The 18,884-nt window shown below is 42.1% G+C and overlaps 5 protein-coding genes across 5 annotated transcripts; 3 read left to right on the top strand and 2 right to left on the bottom strand.

Moving 5' to 3' along the window:
• Positions 1-1,139: 1,139 nt before the first annotated feature.
• Positions 1,140-2,838, bottom strand: EAE97_007618 (uncharacterized protein; the record flags this gene model as incomplete). Its single annotated transcript, XM_038878132.1, has 3 exons — positions 1,140-1,196; positions 1,245-2,668; positions 2,730-2,838. 3 exons carry the CDS (start codon positions 2,836-2,838, stop codon positions 1,140-1,142), a joined length of 1,590 nt encoding a protein of 529 aa, XP_038730970.1.
• Positions 2,839-3,309: 471 nt separating this feature from the next.
• On the top strand, positions 3,310-5,644 carry EAE97_007617 (uncharacterized protein; the record flags this gene model as incomplete). The annotated part of the gene is made up of 3 exons (XM_038878131.1): positions 3,310-3,575; positions 3,629-5,174; positions 5,222-5,644. The coding sequence occupies 3 exons, from the start codon at positions 3,310-3,312 to the stop codon at positions 5,642-5,644; spliced, it is 2,235 nt and encodes a 744-aa protein (XP_038730969.1).
• A 1,105-nt stretch (positions 5,645-6,749) lies between these two features.
• On the bottom strand, positions 6,750-8,908 carry EAE97_007616 (uncharacterized protein; the record flags this gene model as incomplete). Its single annotated transcript, XM_038878130.1, has 10 exons — positions 6,750-6,964; positions 7,053-7,183; positions 7,235-7,316; positions 7,372-7,698; positions 7,751-7,932; positions 7,988-8,062; positions 8,169-8,301; positions 8,358-8,483; positions 8,532-8,697; positions 8,753-8,908. 10 exons carry the CDS (start codon positions 8,906-8,908, stop codon positions 6,750-6,752), a joined length of 1,593 nt encoding a protein of 530 aa, XP_038730968.1.
• Positions 8,909-10,508: 1,600 nt separating this feature from the next.
• Positions 10,509-12,024, top strand: EAE97_007615 (uncharacterized protein; the record flags this gene model as incomplete). The annotated part of the gene is made up of 5 exons (XM_038878129.1): positions 10,509-10,607; positions 10,864-10,996; positions 11,062-11,582; positions 11,643-11,738; positions 11,794-12,024. The coding sequence occupies 5 exons, from the start codon at positions 10,509-10,511 to the stop codon at positions 12,022-12,024; spliced, it is 1,080 nt and encodes a 359-aa protein (XP_038730967.1).
• Positions 12,025-13,497: 1,473 nt separating this feature from the next.
• Positions 13,498-16,525, top strand: EAE97_007614 (uncharacterized protein). Its single transcript, XM_038878128.1, has 4 exons — positions 13,498-14,843; positions 14,908-15,044; positions 15,101-15,117; positions 15,183-16,525. Exons 1-4 carry the CDS (start codon positions 14,744-14,746, stop codon positions 15,415-15,417), a joined length of 489 nt encoding a protein of 162 aa, XP_038730966.1. The 5' UTR covers positions 13,498-14,743; the 3' UTR covers positions 15,418-16,525.
• Positions 16,526-18,884: the final 2,359 nt, after the last annotated feature.

Genomic DNA, 18,884 nt, shown 5'->3' with positions numbered 1-18,884 from the left:
AATCTCAAGTCAAAACTCGAAGTTGGTACAATCCAGGATCAATTCAACAATACTTGTTGGCATTCCAGGTTTTGAAATTATAACTCCCACACTTAATACCAATTAGGTAGGTAAAAATGTAACGATTTGATTGAGATTTGCATTGATATAGAGTACTAATGCTGCAAATTCTTGGGAATTGCACTCACGGAGTAAATCATCTATATATATAAAAACCTACGATGTAAGAGTATAATAAATTATCATACACTGTAGCGAATATGAAATTGATAACATCCCTCAAACCTTAAACCTATGGAACCGATGGAGCTTTCAAAATTAATACGTGCTTTATAATTAGGTATAATCACCCCATCTCAATTCTTATTAATACACTCACATCGCCAGCATTGCCTATTCCTTTTCCAAACATGTCTCATTCATTGACTTACTTGGCTTTGACAATTTCCAAGCGGCTAGCAACATATTCATAAGCCTCTGTTCCAAGTAGTCACGGAAAGGTGTCCTGAAGGACTAAGAGTGATGACACCAAAGGCAAACAGGAACAAATATGTCGTTCAAGATCAAGAGTCTAATAATTAGGAGTGTTCTATTCTCCTCGTCCCGTAAAGAAGGTTTGAATGTTCGCGGGAGTAACCGTTGCCCAATAAATAGAGAACAGATGGAATACACTAGCAAAAAAACACCTAGATCACTGAAGTGAGACTTTAGACTCTGCTATCATGAAATTCGTATGACGGAAGCGATTCTATTGGCAGAAGCAGACGAACCATAGCTTTGAATTTTGCAACTTTGGGATTATCTGGATTCTAAAGGCGTGGTTGTTTCAAAGCTGTGGTAAAGGCAGATAATTAACATCAACTAGATACACACTGTTGCTGGATTCTAATATTGGCTCTTGCAATCACCTGGCTAGCAATCACATAATTCGCTGTTGGTACGAGATCCCATTGAACGGAAAATCTCAAAAAAAAAAAAAAAAAAAAAAAAATAACCACAGAAAACCAAGAGGATTTAGAGGTTGTTCATCCATTCATTCATTATTGTTGCTGCAATATGTCTATGGTATAGTTGGTACAAATCTCCCTGACCATTTTGCATCTTCATAATACAGTCGTCATTTTTTTCTTTCATTATGCTCATCTCTCTCTTCTCCGTGGTGCACTGCGAATGATATTGTCCACTCTGAGGAGGAGCTGATTTGTGTTAGTATTGAAGGGGAATATGGGAATGATAGTACTGACCTCTGCTGCCTCGGAAGCTGATGAGACTACTGCCTTCTTCAACTTGTAACTTTCAATAACTCCCAGTTCTCGCATGTCAGCGATTCCACCTCCTGGAGTCAAAAGATCCAGTCCGTATGTGGACATACCATCGTAAATGGCTGTTCGGAGTCTAGCGACTAAATCGCTTGAATCATAACCGGCGTTGTCAGCCAAGATTGTGGGTAATTGACGGAGTGCTACCGCAAAAGAACCAACAGCAATTTGTTTTTTGCCATCTACTTTGACTGCAGCGCCTTCAACAGCTTTAGCCATTAACATCTCAGCACAGCCTCCACCAAGGGTAGTTCTTGGCTCCTTGACAGTTTGTGAAAGAACTGCAAGAGCATCGTGAAGAGATCTCTCTGCTTCATCAAGCAACTGCTCAGTAGCTCCTCTTAGTACAATTGTGCAAGCTTGACCAGCAGCAACACCAGAGAATTTAATGAGAGTATCTTCACCAATGATCACTTCTTCAATCAGGTCACAATGACCGAGCTTGACTTGATCTGGGTGATCAAACGTCGATGTAATCTCACCACCAGTAACCAAAGCCAGTCTCTCGATACCATCAAAATCGGCATGCTCAATGGACATGATACCGGCATCCGAAAAGAGTTGTTCAGGCCAGTTGTAGATGAGTTGTCTGTTGATGAAGCAGTTGATGCCATGTGCCTTGATCTTTTCAACCTTTGCCTTCATCTTATCTTTCTCGGCCTTCTCCAATTCAGCTAACTTTCCAGTGGAGCCAACCTTTACTCGGGCACCAAAAATCTTAATCTTATCCGTGTCCATGGCGGTGTTCGCAACAAGAATCTTAGCCTTTTCTAATCGTTTAGGTTGGTTGACTCCGATTTTCTTGTCCAAAATGAAACCTTCATCGAGATATGAATCGCTCAACTTTCCACCAGCCTTTTTGATAATTTGGATGTGACTTAAGTCTGATGAACCTTTCATACGTAAAACAGCGTCAACAGCCAACTCTGCAAATTGAATTCGATCTTGCGAGAGGACCTTGGAGCTCAAAGTTGTGCGTGCGATGGCTAACAAATCTTTTCTGAAAGCTTCGGCATTGCTGCTGTGGTCCACCGCTGACTTCTCTAATGCTGAAAGGGCCGCCTGGCTTGCTATTCTATAACCTTCGATAATGGTCTGCGGATGTATTTTTTTATCAACCAACTTCTCAGCTTCTCGCAGAAGCTCTGCAGCTAATACAGTAACGGATGTAGTTCCGTCTCCAACCTCGTCATCCTGCACTTTCGAGATGTTGACAAGGACTTTGGCAGCTGCATTGTCCAAGGCAATAGCTTTGAGGATGGTAGCACCATCGTTTGTGACTAAAATTTCGCCTGTACTTGCACTCTGAAGGATCTTGTCCATACCCTTTGGTCCTAGAGTTGATTTGACTAAAGAGATATTCATTCAGTAAATTACACTTTTGAAGCTTCATGGAGGGGTTCAAATTACCTAAATCTCCAACTGCGATAGCACCAACAAAAGCAGAGAGACGAGCGTTCTCTCCCTTCTCCTCAGTTGTACCATCTTCAAAGATTTGGGTTGGGTTAAAGGAAGCCATCTTGCTTTGTATGGAGATCGGCGAGATATGCTACAATTTTTTTCGGATTAAAACACCTCGTCGTCGCGTAAAGTTTCTAGGGGCGCGTCGAATAGTAATCGCTAATGTGGCTCTAAAATTAATTCGTTAGTGCCTCGCACACGAAAATTAAAGTTGGGGGAAAATCGATTTTTTGGCAGCCTTGTCTATTTGAAGAACCTGATCTCGACCACCACTCACATTCTATTCAAGGAATTTTGTCCTTTGTTTATGAAATCATTTCTATACAGGAGCTCAAGACTTTGGTTGCAATAATTCGATATCAAGACGCTGTAATCAATTCGAATAGTCTGATTCAGAATAGACTGTACAGAAGTGGGCTAGTGGGGTCAAAATTTCCAAACGAATTCACACAAAAACTCACCAACAACATTTATCGAACTGACAAGAGAACGCGCAAAGGCTGTTGGTTGATCGCATTACATCGCAATCATGGCGCCAAGTTTCGATCATCTCCCAGATCCAGAAGAAGATGAGTACGATGAGGAAGAGCTCGACATTTCCGATTTAAGAGAACGTTTCGAAGTACAGCTCGAGCAAGGACTCGATACTTTCGTTGTTATCGATGGCCTCCCAGAAGTTAACGAAGATACTAAGCCCAAGTTGATCAAATTTTTGTTGAGAAAATTGGACTCTGTTGGTCAAACGAAAAAGGACTCAATACACATGCCCATCGGACCAGATGGCAAGTCGCACAAGTAAGCTTTAGATGTTCTTTGTCATCCCTCATTTTATATATTGATAAGAATAGATTTGCCTTCGTCGAATACTCCTCCCCTGCTGAAGCTATTGCTGCATGCAAAGCCCTCGACGGCGTGCCCCTCGACAAGAAACATACCCTTCGAGTCAACAAATTGACGGATATTGATCGCTATGGTCGGGAAGGACGCATTGACGAGAATTACACCCCTCCAAAAATCGAAGAGTTCACCGAGAAGGAGCACTTGAGATCATGGCTTGCGGATCCAGCCGGACGCGGACGGGATCAATTTGTCATGTATAAGGATGACAGAGTACAAGTTCTTTGGAACAACGAGAAGGATGCACCAGAAAGTATCGTCGATCGCCAACACTGGACTGAATCATTTGTACAGTGGTCACCTCAAGGTACTTTCTTGACCTCGATGCATCAACAAGGTGTGCAGCTCTGGGGTGGGCCATCTTGGACTAGACAAAAGCGTTTCGCGCATCCTTTTGTCAATCTTGTCGACTTTTCGCCAGGAGAGAAATACCTTACAACATGGTCAAATAGACCAATCACTATCGGAGAGGAAGGACACCCAGCTTTGTCTATTGATGATGATGGAAAGAACTATGTCATCTGGGATATCGAGACTGGCTTGCCATTACGTTCATTCGCCAATCTTGATTTGCCAAGCAACAGCGTTGATGCAGACGGCAACCCTATCAAGAGGAAGATACAATGGCCAGCGTTCAAGTGGTCATCAGATGATAAATACGTTGCGCGTTTGACTCAAGGCTCATCGATTTCTGTCTATGAATTACCTAAAATGAATCTTCTAGACAAAACCTCGATAAAAATTGACGGTGTAATGGACTTCGACTGGGCACCAGCAACCCCACACCGTGAGGGTGTCAAGACCTATGAGCAACTGTTCTGCTACTGGACTCCAGAAATTGGCAGCAACCCAGCTAAGGTTGGATTGATGAGCATTCCATCTAAAGAAGTTGTCCGAACATTGAACCTCTTCAGTGTGACTGACGCAAAGCTCCACTGGCAATCAGATGCATCATATTTGTGTGTCAAGGTTGATAGACATTCGAAGTCCAAGAAATCTCTCGCGACTAGTTTGGAGATCTTCCGCGTTAAAGAAAAGGGAGTCCCTGTCGAGGTTGTTGATTCGATCAAAGACACCGTTATTAACTTCGCTTGGGAGCCTAAGGGTGACCGCTTTGTTATCATTACAACCGCAGAAGTCGTTGCAGCTACAGCCGTTCCACCTAAGACATCCGTATCCTTCTACTGCCCAGAGAAGATCAAGGGTAATGGTGTCGGTAACTTCAAGCACATCCGCACATATGACAAAAAGAACAGCAACGCCATTTACTGGTCTCCAAAGGGTAGATTCGTTATTGTAGCCACAGTCCACTCGCAACAAAGTTTCGATATGGAATTCTATGATATGGACTTTGAGGGCGAGAAGCCTGAAAGTGATAAGGACTTGACAGCCAACTTACAGCTTATGAATACCGCAGATCATTATGGTGTAACGGATATCGACTGGGATCCCACAGGACGCTTCGTTGCTACCAGTGCCAGTATTTGGAAACACACCGTAAGTAGCTAATATTCTTTTTTGATTAATATACTAACTATCAATAGATGGAGAACGGCTACCATTTGTACGACTTCAAGGGTGAGCAGCTTCGCGAAGAACCAGTTGAGAAGTTCAAGCAATGGTTGTGGCGTCCTCGACCACCCACTCTTCTCTCCAAGGAGGAACAAAAGCAAATCCGCAAAAATCTCCGTGAATACAGCAAGGTATTCGATCAAGAAGATGCCGACCGTGGTGCATCCGCCGATCTTGCTGTTGTCGAACACAGACGTAGACTCTTGGACGAATGGCTTGCATGGAGAGCAAATATGGAGGAGGATGTCAAGGCCGATAGAGAAGACGCAGGTCTTCCTCTTGACCCTCTGGAGCCTCTCAAATCTAAGATGGCAAGCGGTGATGAAGGACAAGCTATTGAGATTGAAGAAATTGTCGAGGAGATCGTTGAGGAGACTGAAGAGATTATATCATGAGTAGCCAAAGTCTCCCCACAGTCCGGAATATTTCTTTTATCTGTCCTTTACGACCATGTAGGGGTTGGAGTTGATAAAAGCTATGGCATTGATTTCGAGGTTCATGGACTTTTCCAATTTTTCTCGAGGTATTCACATATGCATACTAGGTAGATGAATAGTAAAAAGCTTGTGGGCAATTTGATTGTTTAAAAGAAAACTGAAGTGCCACCACAAGTACTTGGAATTGATATTGCTCAACTGTCTTGATATTATGATTCTTTGCTTGACCCATCCTGGTCAAGCACAAACAATAGATAATTGCCCATGTTTGACATTCTCAGGGCTCTCTTTGAAAATGTGAGTCTCGAGAGGGTTGTTCCTAGTGCGTTTGCCATAAACATCCAACAAATCTCTACATCTATTTTCATGTCTTTGCTACAAAATCAAAGATCTAGCTCCTAATTCAAACTATACTCAATAAAAGCATCCATCTTTTCCCCTGCAAAATCCTCGTACCACATATTGAACACATGCAGATAGATTCTTTTGATATCAAATGAGTCTGCATCAAAGTATCACATAACTCGGGTATCGTCTGAGAAAGGATGTGGAAAGGGTGGTTGGAGGCATGGTTCGAGAAATGGCATTCACTTCTGGTGATGAGTGGTTGTATGAGTGGATATTGAATGACTTCTTGAAAATCACTGGGAATGAAATGTCTATATGGTGAGAACGGAATGGGATTTCAGCATGAACAAGCTTTGAGGAGGAAATCGGGAGGGTTTATCGCTGGAAAGCTCTAACACTTGAGGCTAGCTAGAGGTCAAGTACAGGGGACGAAAGGGTTTGCCAAGTAAGAAAGTGTCTGCCTGTGAGGCTCGAAGCTTCGAGGGTTGTATGGTAAGGTTGGAAGATTGTTTGAGACAAAGCGAAGCAGGATGAGGTATTTCTAGCAGTTACTTCATGTATATGGCGAATGGTTTTATCCATGCTATGGAGATAGGATGGATGATTGCTATATACATTTGTCTTGTTTTCTAAAGGATATGGCAACTACACATCTTTTTGCACTTTATCCGAGAATTTTATAAGTAATTAATCATACCTCATAACATCAATGCATTTACCAACCAGCTTTTAACCATTTCTTAACCGTTCTAATCTCCCAAAGATGTGCCTGTTGAATGAACAATGGCTCGGCTGCAACATCCAAGATACCATAAGAGTCCCAATGATGACCCGCGCCAGAGATGAGAAACTCGGGGTGTAGATCTGAGGAAACTCGGGGGCTAGGCGCATAGTGGGAGTGGTAACAGAGGTCAAGCCATACGTCATTGTCTAGCATGATGTTAGTGTCTGATAAAGATTGAATTATCGAAGGCCGCAAGAAGATGCATAGATTCTATTAAGCTTGAAAATTACTCACCTCCGTCGATGAAAGCTAGACGATCGGCAGAGAAGTTGTATCCACCATATTGGTTCCATAAGGTAAGGTTGACGACTGGTGGGATAGAGTTGTAATCTCCAGGTGGAAATGCCCAGTTACACCATTGTTGACTGATCCGAGTTTAGCATGTTGCCGATTTGAGAAAGGGGGTGATTACTTACGTGTAATCTGGTTGGAGAACGCGAGAAATAAGCGATGGGCCGGTATCGGGTGCTGCTTGATAGGCACCAAGTTCAAGGCATGCTTTAGACAATAGTCAGTATATTGTGAGTTGGAGATATTCTAGGAAGTCACGTACTGGTGTAGAGATACGAACGACCTGCTCCATTTGTAACGTCGGCGTAGTACGTCTCGTTTTGGGTGCCAAAACAGGAGGTGCTATCGATAGGCTCGCCATCGCACAGTGGAATAAGGACACTCTTGATATAATTGGCATAATTTCCAAGATTTGTCCATGGCTCACCTCCTGTATAGTTTGAGAGGGCGTAATCGACCTCTGTAACCGTTTTGGGAGCATTGACGTTCGTGATGTTCGAGCAGAAGTCCCAGAAATCGTTTGAAGTATACAACGGACTCCAATTCAGTTCTTGCCATGTACTTGTGGGATAATTCATTGGCCCGCCAACTGTATCAAGTTAGCTGCGATAAACTCCAGACACACTCGAGGCTATTCTTACGAGGAAATGCAATAGTCATGGCAAAGTCTCTATGGTCTGTCAAAGCCTCAAGTCCGAACAAGGATTTAAATTCTCTGATCGCATATGTGTTGTTGGCGGATATAAGGGCGTCAAATTTATCGATAATGCCGTTAATACTTGATATACAGTCCTGAGGAGCCAATCTCTGAATCGGATTGTACCTAGGCACAAAGTTAGTTACAGAGTCCATGAAAGAATCAGTTTGTATTTGCTAACCATTCTGGATATCCCACAACAGTCTTGACAGGGGCGCTGGCAGCAATACCGCCAAAGAAGATGTCTGGATAAATTCTAACCAACAGTATCAGCTCTGTTGCCCTGCGTCTACATCTACCATCCAAGCTGTCGGTAGCCTGTGGGAAATCTCCAGATCTCTATGGGTGGTGATGGAATTTACTTTACTGATAAGGCAGTCTGACCGCCGGCCAAAGAGCCTCCGTAGAGTATCCATTTAGTGTCTGGTGCAGTGATACTAGCATTGAGCCCAGACAAAGATACATGTTGAGCGAAGTATGCATTGTCCGCAACGGCTGGAATCAAGTATGTTAGATTCAGTCTGTCAGGAGATGTAGTAGATGATACGAACTTTGTTGATTGGTCAAGTATGCCAAATTATCTGTTGTGCTGGTGTTGAACGGCCAGCTCTTGCCATAGTACCGGTTCTCGAGAATAATCCCAAGACCGTTTGTAGCTTCCATCAGTATTTGAATGACTAGAAGATGGTCAATAAAACGACCTAGTCAAACAGTTCAAAACATACTCCCAGTCTGAAGGTTGCTGAACCTATTCTGGCCATTGGTTTCTCCTCCAATGTAGAGATAGACCGGCCCCCCAGGTTTATAGTATGTCGCATCATACCAATACCTTTGTTTGAAAGTAGCATTTGTATGTGGAGCATACGCCGGATCATTTGGGAAATGATCAATCTACACATCAAAATCAGAACTTGCAAAGGAAGAGAAGCTTGAAACTCCAACGCACTGGCTGGTCTATAGTATATGGTGTATAGGCCAAAGTATCCCGCCTAGTTATCGATATTGGCGGCTCTCTAACCGTACCAACTTTTGTCAATATAGAAGCACATGTTGAACCAATGAGCCCAGTAACTACACTGGTCAGAACTAAATTGCACCTCATTCTCTGGAACGCGAAGTAAAAGAGAGAGGAAAAGATTATGATGGAATTGACATGAAATCAGTCACTCTATCACGCAACATATATGCCATGTTATAGTCCGCAGACTGTATAGTACCTTGCATACTAACTATACTGAATCAGGAAGCTGCGATGATTTGCGGTCTAGCGAAGTCGTGCTTTCTCCACGTATTTCTTCATGACGACACGCTCATACATGATCGTGAGTTGAACGCCAAGCCAGTTAGGGAAGCTTTATCTCGGAGTATAAATCTGTGAAAGAGACATCAATAGCCTTTCATTAGTGCCGTCATTGAACTTCGTATTAGAATACTGCTATTCGCCGGCACAGATGATAAGCATTTGAGATTCTGGGGTCGATTGGATACGGCTATGAATGACTTTCCTTTTCTTACTAGTAGGAACTAGGTGTGATTCAATACCCATTGATGCTTATACATTATAAGTTGAGAGATAGCTAGGAAAGCATGCTGACGATCCGGACGAGGGTGTGGCGTCAAGCAAAACCAAAATGCCACAGACCATTTCTGTGGGAGAAAAAAGAGGCCGGAATTGACCACTAGCAAAGCTCTTTAATAATCCAATTGTTCTATTCCAATTTAAATAATTAAAGATTTGAATACTTTTACAACTGAAGATTATTCAAGAATTTATTTAAAGCTATTAATTTCTGAAATTTTATTATTTATTGCTTTATTATAGAATTTATTATCCCAAGTAGAGACGGGTTTATATATAGGGGAAAAAAGAGGCCAAAATTGATTGCCCCAACAAATTAAATCAACCACAAATAAAATTATGAGAGCTGATAGCTTTGAACAAACACCTGAAAAAGCCTTCAGTTACAACACTATTTGAATCTTCAATTATTTGAATTGAAATACCCTTTCCAAAGTATGAGAAGAGGTCTTTTGAATTTGATAAACATTCTATAAGGGTTTTGGGGGGAGGTACGCCTCGCTTTTCATTGGGAAATTCTTGGCACTTTTTTGCTTGGTCGACAATCCAAGAATCCTCGAAATTCGCTTTTCAGAAAAGGCCTGTGTTGTATGTTGACGACACACTTGTGGGACAATTGGTTCAGGGATTTTGTCAGTGGTCAATTCCAGCATATCTTTTCTCTCACGCATAGAATGTATCTGTAGGTATCTGATGATATTCTACGAGATGCTTCTCTTCGATGTCCTTTCATCTATTTCCAACACGGTATTGGTATCGTTACTCTCCAAACTCAGAGGATGAAAAGGGATGTCTTGGAGATATATATGTACATCATGTTTGTTGCTCAAGTGGTAGTGGCTCTTGGACGTACATGCAACGATCCTAGGTCACTATTTGCGAACTATACGTCGACATTCATTTCTTATCACCGAATGATTGTGTCGCAGGTTATACATTCCAATTCGGGACGTATTTTCCCGAGATGAAGAAGGCGTGAGTCATTGTCATAGTATTCACGCCGACGATAGATATTGTCGAGGTAAAAATAGTTATTAATATATATATATATATATATGGGGTAGCTATCTATCCGATTCAAAGTTATATATCATATCAATTACATTTCAATATTTCGTTAATCATGATGGTCTTTTGGTTGCAAGTTGGTGCAGCAATCTTTGGTTTATACGCAGTATGGAGGATACAGTGGAAGTATTGGACAGCTCGACGAAATGAAACGGTACGGTACCTCTAAAGCTGAAATATGCTTCTCTTCTCACCTAGGTTCTTGTCTCGCGAGGTGTCCTGTTATCCCAAAGTTGTCTGAACAATTGACAGTTTTAATTGCTCAAGACAACATTCCCCACTTACTCGCCTACTTTAGGAGAAGACCCCCCCCTCCCAACATACAATATCACACAACGTAGCCAAGCGGCATTGTCACTCTCCTTTACTGCGTACCTATCCCAAGTCTATAGTCTAACCAATTCCGCAAGTCCAATTTCAATGACGAGAAAATATCGACCATTTCCAATCCTCCAAGCATCACTCCTTTATTAGATTTCGACTGGCGTACCACAGAGCCCCTCAAATTGCGACCTTTCAAACCAGTATATCACATGACAATGGGTACAAACCTCCCTCTGAATTCTGTTGTCCACTCGTTCTAAACTTCCTATACTTACAAAACAAAGGTATCCAATCATGTCCTCCATCTGAACTCATAGAAATGGACCGGACATACCTTGATCGCCTCGCTGTCCGCACCAACGTGATAAGAGAACACACCCCCAAAGTACTCCAAGCCCTCCCATCATCCCATGCTGCGATCCAGGAATTTTACACGGACTTGACCGCCAACTACCTCCCTACTCGCTTTCCCACTGTCTATTCTCTTCATTCTACATATCTTTTGAATAAAGCAACAGGCCATCATATTCCTCTCACTCCCTCCTCTCCTATCGAAGCTCTCCGTACCTTGGGCACAAATATCGATAGCGATTATCTCATTCTGGTTCCCTCTCTTGACGGCGACGGTTACATCTTGGGAGGGTTCATTACATGCTTCCCAGCCGGATTTGACACTCAAGCACTGCTCGGTAAGAAAATAAGGGATATTCATAAGCCCGTGCCAAAGTACAAAGAGAAGTTGGAGACAAGTATGTATCGAAGTTTCGATCGATTGGAAGTTGGGAAGATTATCAAGAGAGTCAATGTAAGTTTCTCTACCAATTCCTGAGACTACTAGGAACAGGTAAGTAACCAAACGGGACAGTGGTCGATAACTACCCACTCGCGCTTATATGTAGCGAGTGGAAATCATCTTTATGAAGACGAAGAAGCGAAAGAAGAAGAGTTTGATGTCAAAGATGTAGGCTCCTACTTCGTTCTGTCGTACCACTTTTTCCACAAGACTAATTTTCTAGGCGAACCTCCGCTGTGAACGTCAACTGATACATCGTCTTCCACAAACCAAAGCCTTGGTGTTCTCAATTAGAACTTATCTTACCCCAATTACCCAAATAAAAGAAGAAGGCCTGGGAGAGGAGCTGGCAGAGGCAATTGATGGTTTGAAGAAGGGAAATGTACCGGAGATACATTACTACAAGAAAGGTGTCATTTGGGGGGAGAAAGTCAAGGAATATCTGAGAAGTTAGGAACTTTGAGACACGACAAAATGAAACCTTCAGTCTCACCTCACATTGAGGCGTTGAAATCGTTCTAGATCAAGACTGTTGAAAGTGTCTGAACCAAGTTCCATTTTCAACCTTTCTTTGATGAACGAAGAATTACTATGTTCCTTCGAGATTAAACTCATTGTCAATTGTTGATTCAGAACTTTGGGATCTATAATCCCAGTCTGAATAATCTCAGACATTTGGTTAGTTTTGAGTATTGTTTCATTTTTTGTGTATTTCAAAAAGTGTGCCACGACTCTCCACTCTTGCCAGTAATCATGCCAAACGTACCTATCAGATGTGTTCCTGAATCAACAATCGAAGTCCGGACAATCGATTCGGCTTTGCCATTGCAATTTCGAAGAGTTTGTACCACATTGGTGTAGGGGAAGGCGAGCATGAGAATCTTAGTCTTGAGAAATACACCAGATCATGTCGAATTGGGGCTGACGACGATGCAGTCTAGTGTAAAAGGTAGTTGTCTACTGACGGACATACAAGGAGATATCAGGAGCCGGCTATCTATCTGGTAGAGTGAGGGAAACACACATGGTTATGTCACTTTAGAGACGACGGAAGTACAAGAATACGAATTTGAAATGAGTACAGTTTATATTAAATTGTAGGTTTATGCTATCTAAGCTCAAGATATCTATGAGTGCCTGCAATTATTTAAACACACGAATGATCTTAGGCCATCACCTCCAACAAAAGGAGATATGCAGCTTCAAGGTGGAGATTGCGGGTAACCTCTATTATTCTTGAACCTGTAGATGGCTTTGCGTTCCAAAAAGTGAAAGGTAAATCAAACTGTGCTGACCTATTGTCATCGGCACCAATCGAGTAAATGTGATAGAATGCCTTCTAGAGAACAGGATTATGCGCTGATATACAAATAGGTATGAACCATTTGTATACTCACACATCAAGCCATTGATTTTGTCTGCAAAGAAAAAAAAGATGATTTAAAAGAATGTAGCCTCAGCTGATTCCCAACCTTTCAGAAAAGTCTAAACGACATCTCAAAGTCAGGCGCCCAGCAACGGGTTATAAGTATTCTTCGCACAGCGCGAAAACATCTCGTTTTATTGAAGAAATCGAGTGCCGTTAAGTAATGTTTTAGAAGCTGGCGTGGTTTTGCAAGGGAAGGGAAGAAGGAAAACGATGGATGAGACGGGTAGAAAAGTAAAGAGATTCAACGCCGGAACAATCAGCAGTACTTACCGTATAGCTGCTGTGACCATACCTATCCCCTACCTATAACACCTTTGTATATGTATTTGTTTCGTATTGGCGGAACTGAACAGAGGCAGACAATCATTGATTGTGTTCGTCGAAGGAAGTTTGCACATTGATTTGCGAGTTATGAATACCGCATTGTCTATGATTAAATAGACCGCAAGAGCATAATGCGTGCTCTAGATCAAACGATTGTTTTCGAGGTATTTCAAGGTTGAATGAATATGTTACCAAGAAGGTTGGTGGTTGTTGTTGTTGTTGTCGTTGTGGTACAAAAGTTTTGGAAAAGAAAAAAAATCTGCATCAACTCATAGCTCTTCACTAGCGTCTGCGGTAACCGAGGAGCTATGACCAACAAGAAACCCTTCTCTTTCCTTCCAATTTCAACAATGAAACGATTAATAAACTTCCATTTGTATTGAGATATCTGTCATTGGATCCCCGGGACCTTTCAAGAGAGCCTCTTATTAAACTTCGAAAATTGCCAAGAATCCCGAAGATATGGACTTCTTTCATTCAATTGTGGGACGTACCTGAAATGCTGCACGCTTTGATCGCGTAAGTACTATTCAGTCGCATGTGTAGGTAGGTAGTCCATTATTGCAGTATCAAAACGTTATGCAGCTCGGCCACCAACAGTATCATCCTCATCCCTCCTTGATCTTGCAAGGTGACGACGAACATGTGCCATGTCAGGAAGGTATGAGGCAATATATCTCTGCAGAGGAACATAATTTCTTCTAGAAGCCTCACGGGACTTTCCAATTGAAAGGGAGAATGGCGCCATATTGCCCCCGTGAGTCTCATGCATTTTCCATTACGTTTTGATTCCTCTACCCGGAGCCCAAAAGCCTCGAGATTTCGCTCAACTTTTGCCTGTCATTTGAGTATTACGACTTGTTCGGTTGGCTCTGAATGTCTGAGGAATTGAATGGAATTCAATGAATTCAATGATTGGATGGGCGTTTCGAAACATGGAGCGCATAGCAGCATTAAATACATACATAGTACCACATGATCTGAAAGATTAAGGAGAATTTATTGTATTACCTGGCTTGGGAAAGTAAGGCTAAGACTCTATTTAATAAATTCCATCCTTTTTCATTCTCATTTTGTGATGTTGCAGGACATACACCTCGTTGTGTTCGTCCCATGTGGATCGAACGTATAAATATATACTTCCCCGCATTATCAGATTCGGTTTTCTCTCCCTTTTGATAGTTTTCACCTGTTGCGAATTCATTTTTCAAACAATTGTGTATCATCACGCAATAAGGTGTAATTCACTCATTCCTGGCGCAGTTAGCTCGGGTTGAAACAAAGAAATTTTGCGGCTATATTTTCAGCAGATTCTGACAATCACATAAAATATTCTCCTTTGATCTAAGTCCACCTCAAACGAACAAATTCTCAAGTAATGAATTTTACCCATATCTCGAAGCATCCTTGATCATTCAAAATGGCCGCTCTACCTCAATACCTTGCTGAGGAAGAGCTTCGACGTGCTTCGTCATCCTCCATCCGGTCGGCCAACCTCTCTCACGGCCGTGGCGGCGCTGGTAAGCTCTTTTCCGTTTATTTTGATTTACTTTAACGCTTTATTTGATTAACCTGTCTTTCTAGGCAATATTGGCACTTCTCCTCATGATGATGAGCCTCTCACCCTCAACACACCCACCATCAAAAGCGACATTTACACCACTGGTCGCGGAGGAAGTGGAAATATGGCGAAGAATACAGACCCCGAATCGGCCAGGCGAGTAAGTTTTCAGCCTACTTGATCGAAATATCCGTACTTGGTGCTAACAAGATGTAGGCGCAAGATGTCGTTGGGTAGGTAGAGTTCCAAAGCTCGAATCAATTTCAAACAGTGCTCAATTCTAACCTAAATGCTTTAGTAATCCAAGAAGGGAATCTTCTTCGTCGAGTCACGTCGGTCGGGGCGGAGCGGCAAATGTTTTCAAACCAAGCGAGGCCGAGATCGTTGCAGCGCGCAAGGATACCAGATGGGATAATGCAATCTCAGACGAAGATGAGCTTGATTACAGCAAGCCGGACAACAAGCTCGAATCCCAGAAAGGCCTAGCAGACAAGGGAAAGGCATGGTTGAAAGAAAGGATGGGTAAGGCTTAAACAATTTTATGGAGTCTTAGGCATGGGATGGAATGATACCTGGCGTTGATGGATTTGATCAAGTTTGGGAGATATGAGTTGCCCCTCACCGATAGTTGATATTGCACAGTTTGAGCATCGTCATGTGGCAGAGAACTGCGGCTTTGCTTCACCATCACAAGTCTTCCGGATTCAACGGTTATACGCGGCTTCTAATATAATTGCAATAAACACATAGGCCCTCTGACCAATCGATACGTTGATGCCGGTACTTGACATACTTATTCCTTGTCTATTGTGAAGATTAGCCACATCGAGAACGTGTGTGGACGGCGAATTTTGTATTCTGTTGGTGGCTTTTTGGGGGCTATGCAAGAACATGCATTTCTCACAACATCATCCATCTCACTTGCGGAATCATTATTATGTGCTTCTTTGATGGAAAGTGATAGTTAGTGACTTCTTTCATGGTACTTGTTAGGCAGTCTCAGTCGCGCGGCGCAGTTGAGACTTTTGCCATGGCTCGAGCATGGTTATACTTCGTGACTGGTAACATATTTGATCATTGGCATCCATATCTTACAAAGTTCTTTTGAATGTGCGTCTGTGGCAAAGAATGAATAGCTTCTCGCTCAGCATTCAAATGGGTACCCACGAACGTACAATATAAGAAGTAGATTGAATACCTGTCACATATGCAACCCCGTTCAAAATTACACTCCCGAACCGAAACTTTACATCATATTCGTTAATTTGTAAAGTCCACCAGCCACTATGACTTAATTAAAGTTTGTACACCATTTTAAACATCCCCTATAAAAATCTGAGAATCGAGTGATCTCTTCTGCTGTGCCTCGCAGTGCCTAGCACGATGTTTTCAAGATTAATTAGTACACTAAAGCACAAAAGCATTGCGGTATGCATTGCACATGCTGTTTTAGAGCCCTTTGCACGAAAGGCTAGATATAAGGGGGGAATCCGATTCTCTCTCTTGCAAGGGCCTCACAATTTCCTGATAGTATGCTATCGATATAATATATGGAACAATGTGATTGTACAATATCTATATAATCTATGTGATAATATGATTGTTGGATATGGATATAATGTATGAGATAATGTGATTGTATAATATCGATACAATGAATGTATGGAGCAATATAACTGTGTGCTAGGTGCCGATTACAATACACAGAACTATTTTTATATCCCTACAAGTATAGTTGATCAAATTATCTAGTATGTACCAGTAGAATCCATGAGTTGCGGTTTTCCGGTATACAAAGACTTTGTCACAATGATTCGATTTTCTCGCAGTCTCTACAATAAAACACTATGAATAACAATGCAGCGATGGGATTATTAGAAGTATTTAATATTTACCTCCATCTTAGAAAGTTTTCATTAGCGATGCGTAATTTTAGATTCCCTACTAGTACATACATACACATACCTCCTTCCTGAAAAGCATCGTTGTGAGATTGATACACATGTAAAATCTTTTAGTTGCAGATAGTTGATACCCAGTCAGCACGATGCGACGCTCTACTTATCCCGGCACCCTTCCCTCGGATACGTACCGATGCCTCGGGGTTGGCGAGCTCATAATATGTATAGATTACTGATCGATGCATGCATCAATATGTACTCTGTAGAGAAATAGTAAGCATATACTTATGTAACTTTGTTTCTACACAGGTGAGGTAGAAAGGGGAAATGAAATGGTATGCAGCTTATGAAACTGTGATACCGGGTCGTGGCAAGGAGGCACATGAAAGGACCATGATGTCCGTACATGGAAACATAAGACCACTTTTTCGAGCGGGGGTTCTCGGGGTAACACGGCAGCCGTTGGAGATGAGGGGAAATGCCATCTGGAAATAAAGTTGTTGGGTTGTACGGGGTAGACGGTGGGATGGGGGGGGGGGCAAAAGTGTGATTTCATTGGATGCCATGATAAAGGAGATAAAGTCCGGATCAATTAGAGCACAAGGAAGATTCTCAGTGTGTCTATATAGATACTGTATCAACTGATGGTTTGAAGTATCGTTCAAATTGTCTAAAGTTGAACTGAACAGAAAAAAAAACCTGATCTAGGGACGAGAAACTAAATGCTGTAAAAGTATCTTAGCGATGTTGCTACACACCCCTGAATTGCTAAAATTCGGATTTCTGCAGCATCTCCGAAGAACTACCTAGTCTAATTGAGCGGATGTGCTTCCGTTTGTTTATTAATTTGCCGCATTTATTCCTTCAAGTGGTCAAAAATGACAAAACGAGATATAAATTCATAAGTAACGTCACATATTCCTGTCAGCTAATCCGATAAACCCCACAGTGACTTACTCAGTTGCGGACACTTGGGCCAGCTCTAGGCTTTGCTTTAGCTTGTCCACTTGTATTGATAGGTACTGACTTCCCAGCTTCCGTCCCTATATCCTTGATATCCTTGACCTTGTCTTCACTCAAGTCAAGACCCAAGTCTCAAGGTTTCCAATCCTGGGTTGGCCGAAAAGCATTACCCGGCTGCCCGCAATATGCCAATGAAAAGCCCCTCCAAATCATACCCGCATATTCATTATCTTACCTAACAGGGTGAGTTTTTGGGCCCCAAAGACAATTTCATTCGATCTCACGAATTTCCAACAAATGCAAGAACGTTCCGTTGGGTATGATGTTCAAGTGCTTACTAGAGTTTGATCATAGTATGGCGTATTGTCGGACCATGATTATGGATTATCTTTGGACCCATTGGATCATTGGTTCTGGTCATGGAGAATCTCTCTTCTAAGCCTTTAGTCAGGAGGACGTAATTCACATTCAGCCAAACAGGATGATGTAAGGGACCTTGTCATTTAACCTCGTCGTGCCACTCTAATCAGACCTAGTATCTATTACTAAACCCTGATCCTGATGCTTGCATCTACGGTACTTTACCAAACCAACGGTAAACATCTTCCTGGCACCTTCGTTATTCATACCAATAGGACTCTCCTATTCTTGTTAGCATATCATCATCCTTGATAGCTGAGCATGGGGTAGAAAGAATTGTATGACGAGCTCATTAAGGTCTGATCACAAACGATCTTCGAGGGTAAACGCGATCTGAATTTTTGAAGAGATAGGTAGAAGATTGAAGTGGTAGCTTATTTAGCTGCATCTTTGGTTAAAAATACATTCTCTGTTGATTCTGCGATTTTAAGTCGATGGCTCGATCAATACTACTTCGTATACAATACTAAGTCATCCTTAACGGTACTTGGTGAGATCCAGGTGGAAGCGAGCAGGAACCAACCAGGAGAGGCATCTATGGTATAATCAAGCAATAAACATAAATCAGTGATACGAGGGGTCTTTAAAATGATCCGTAAATGATTTTTGGGGAGAGGCTTAGTACCTATCATTTCTCAGCATGGCGTATTGTTGTATGCAACCTAAACTCCTGCCGCTTCACTGCCGCAGCACATCTCTCTTTTAAGACGGCCCAG

This window comes from Botrytis byssoidea, assembly GCF_014898295.1.
Source record: "Botrytis byssoidea strain MUCL 94 chromosome Unknown BBYS_015, whole genome shotgun sequence".
In the NCBI taxonomy this organism is placed as follows: Eukaryota; Fungi; Ascomycota; class Leotiomycetes; order Helotiales; family Sclerotiniaceae; genus Botrytis; species Botrytis byssoidea.
The sequence above is the reverse complement of the archived record's forward strand: the minus strand, read 5'-3'. Positions and strand labels throughout refer to the sequence as shown.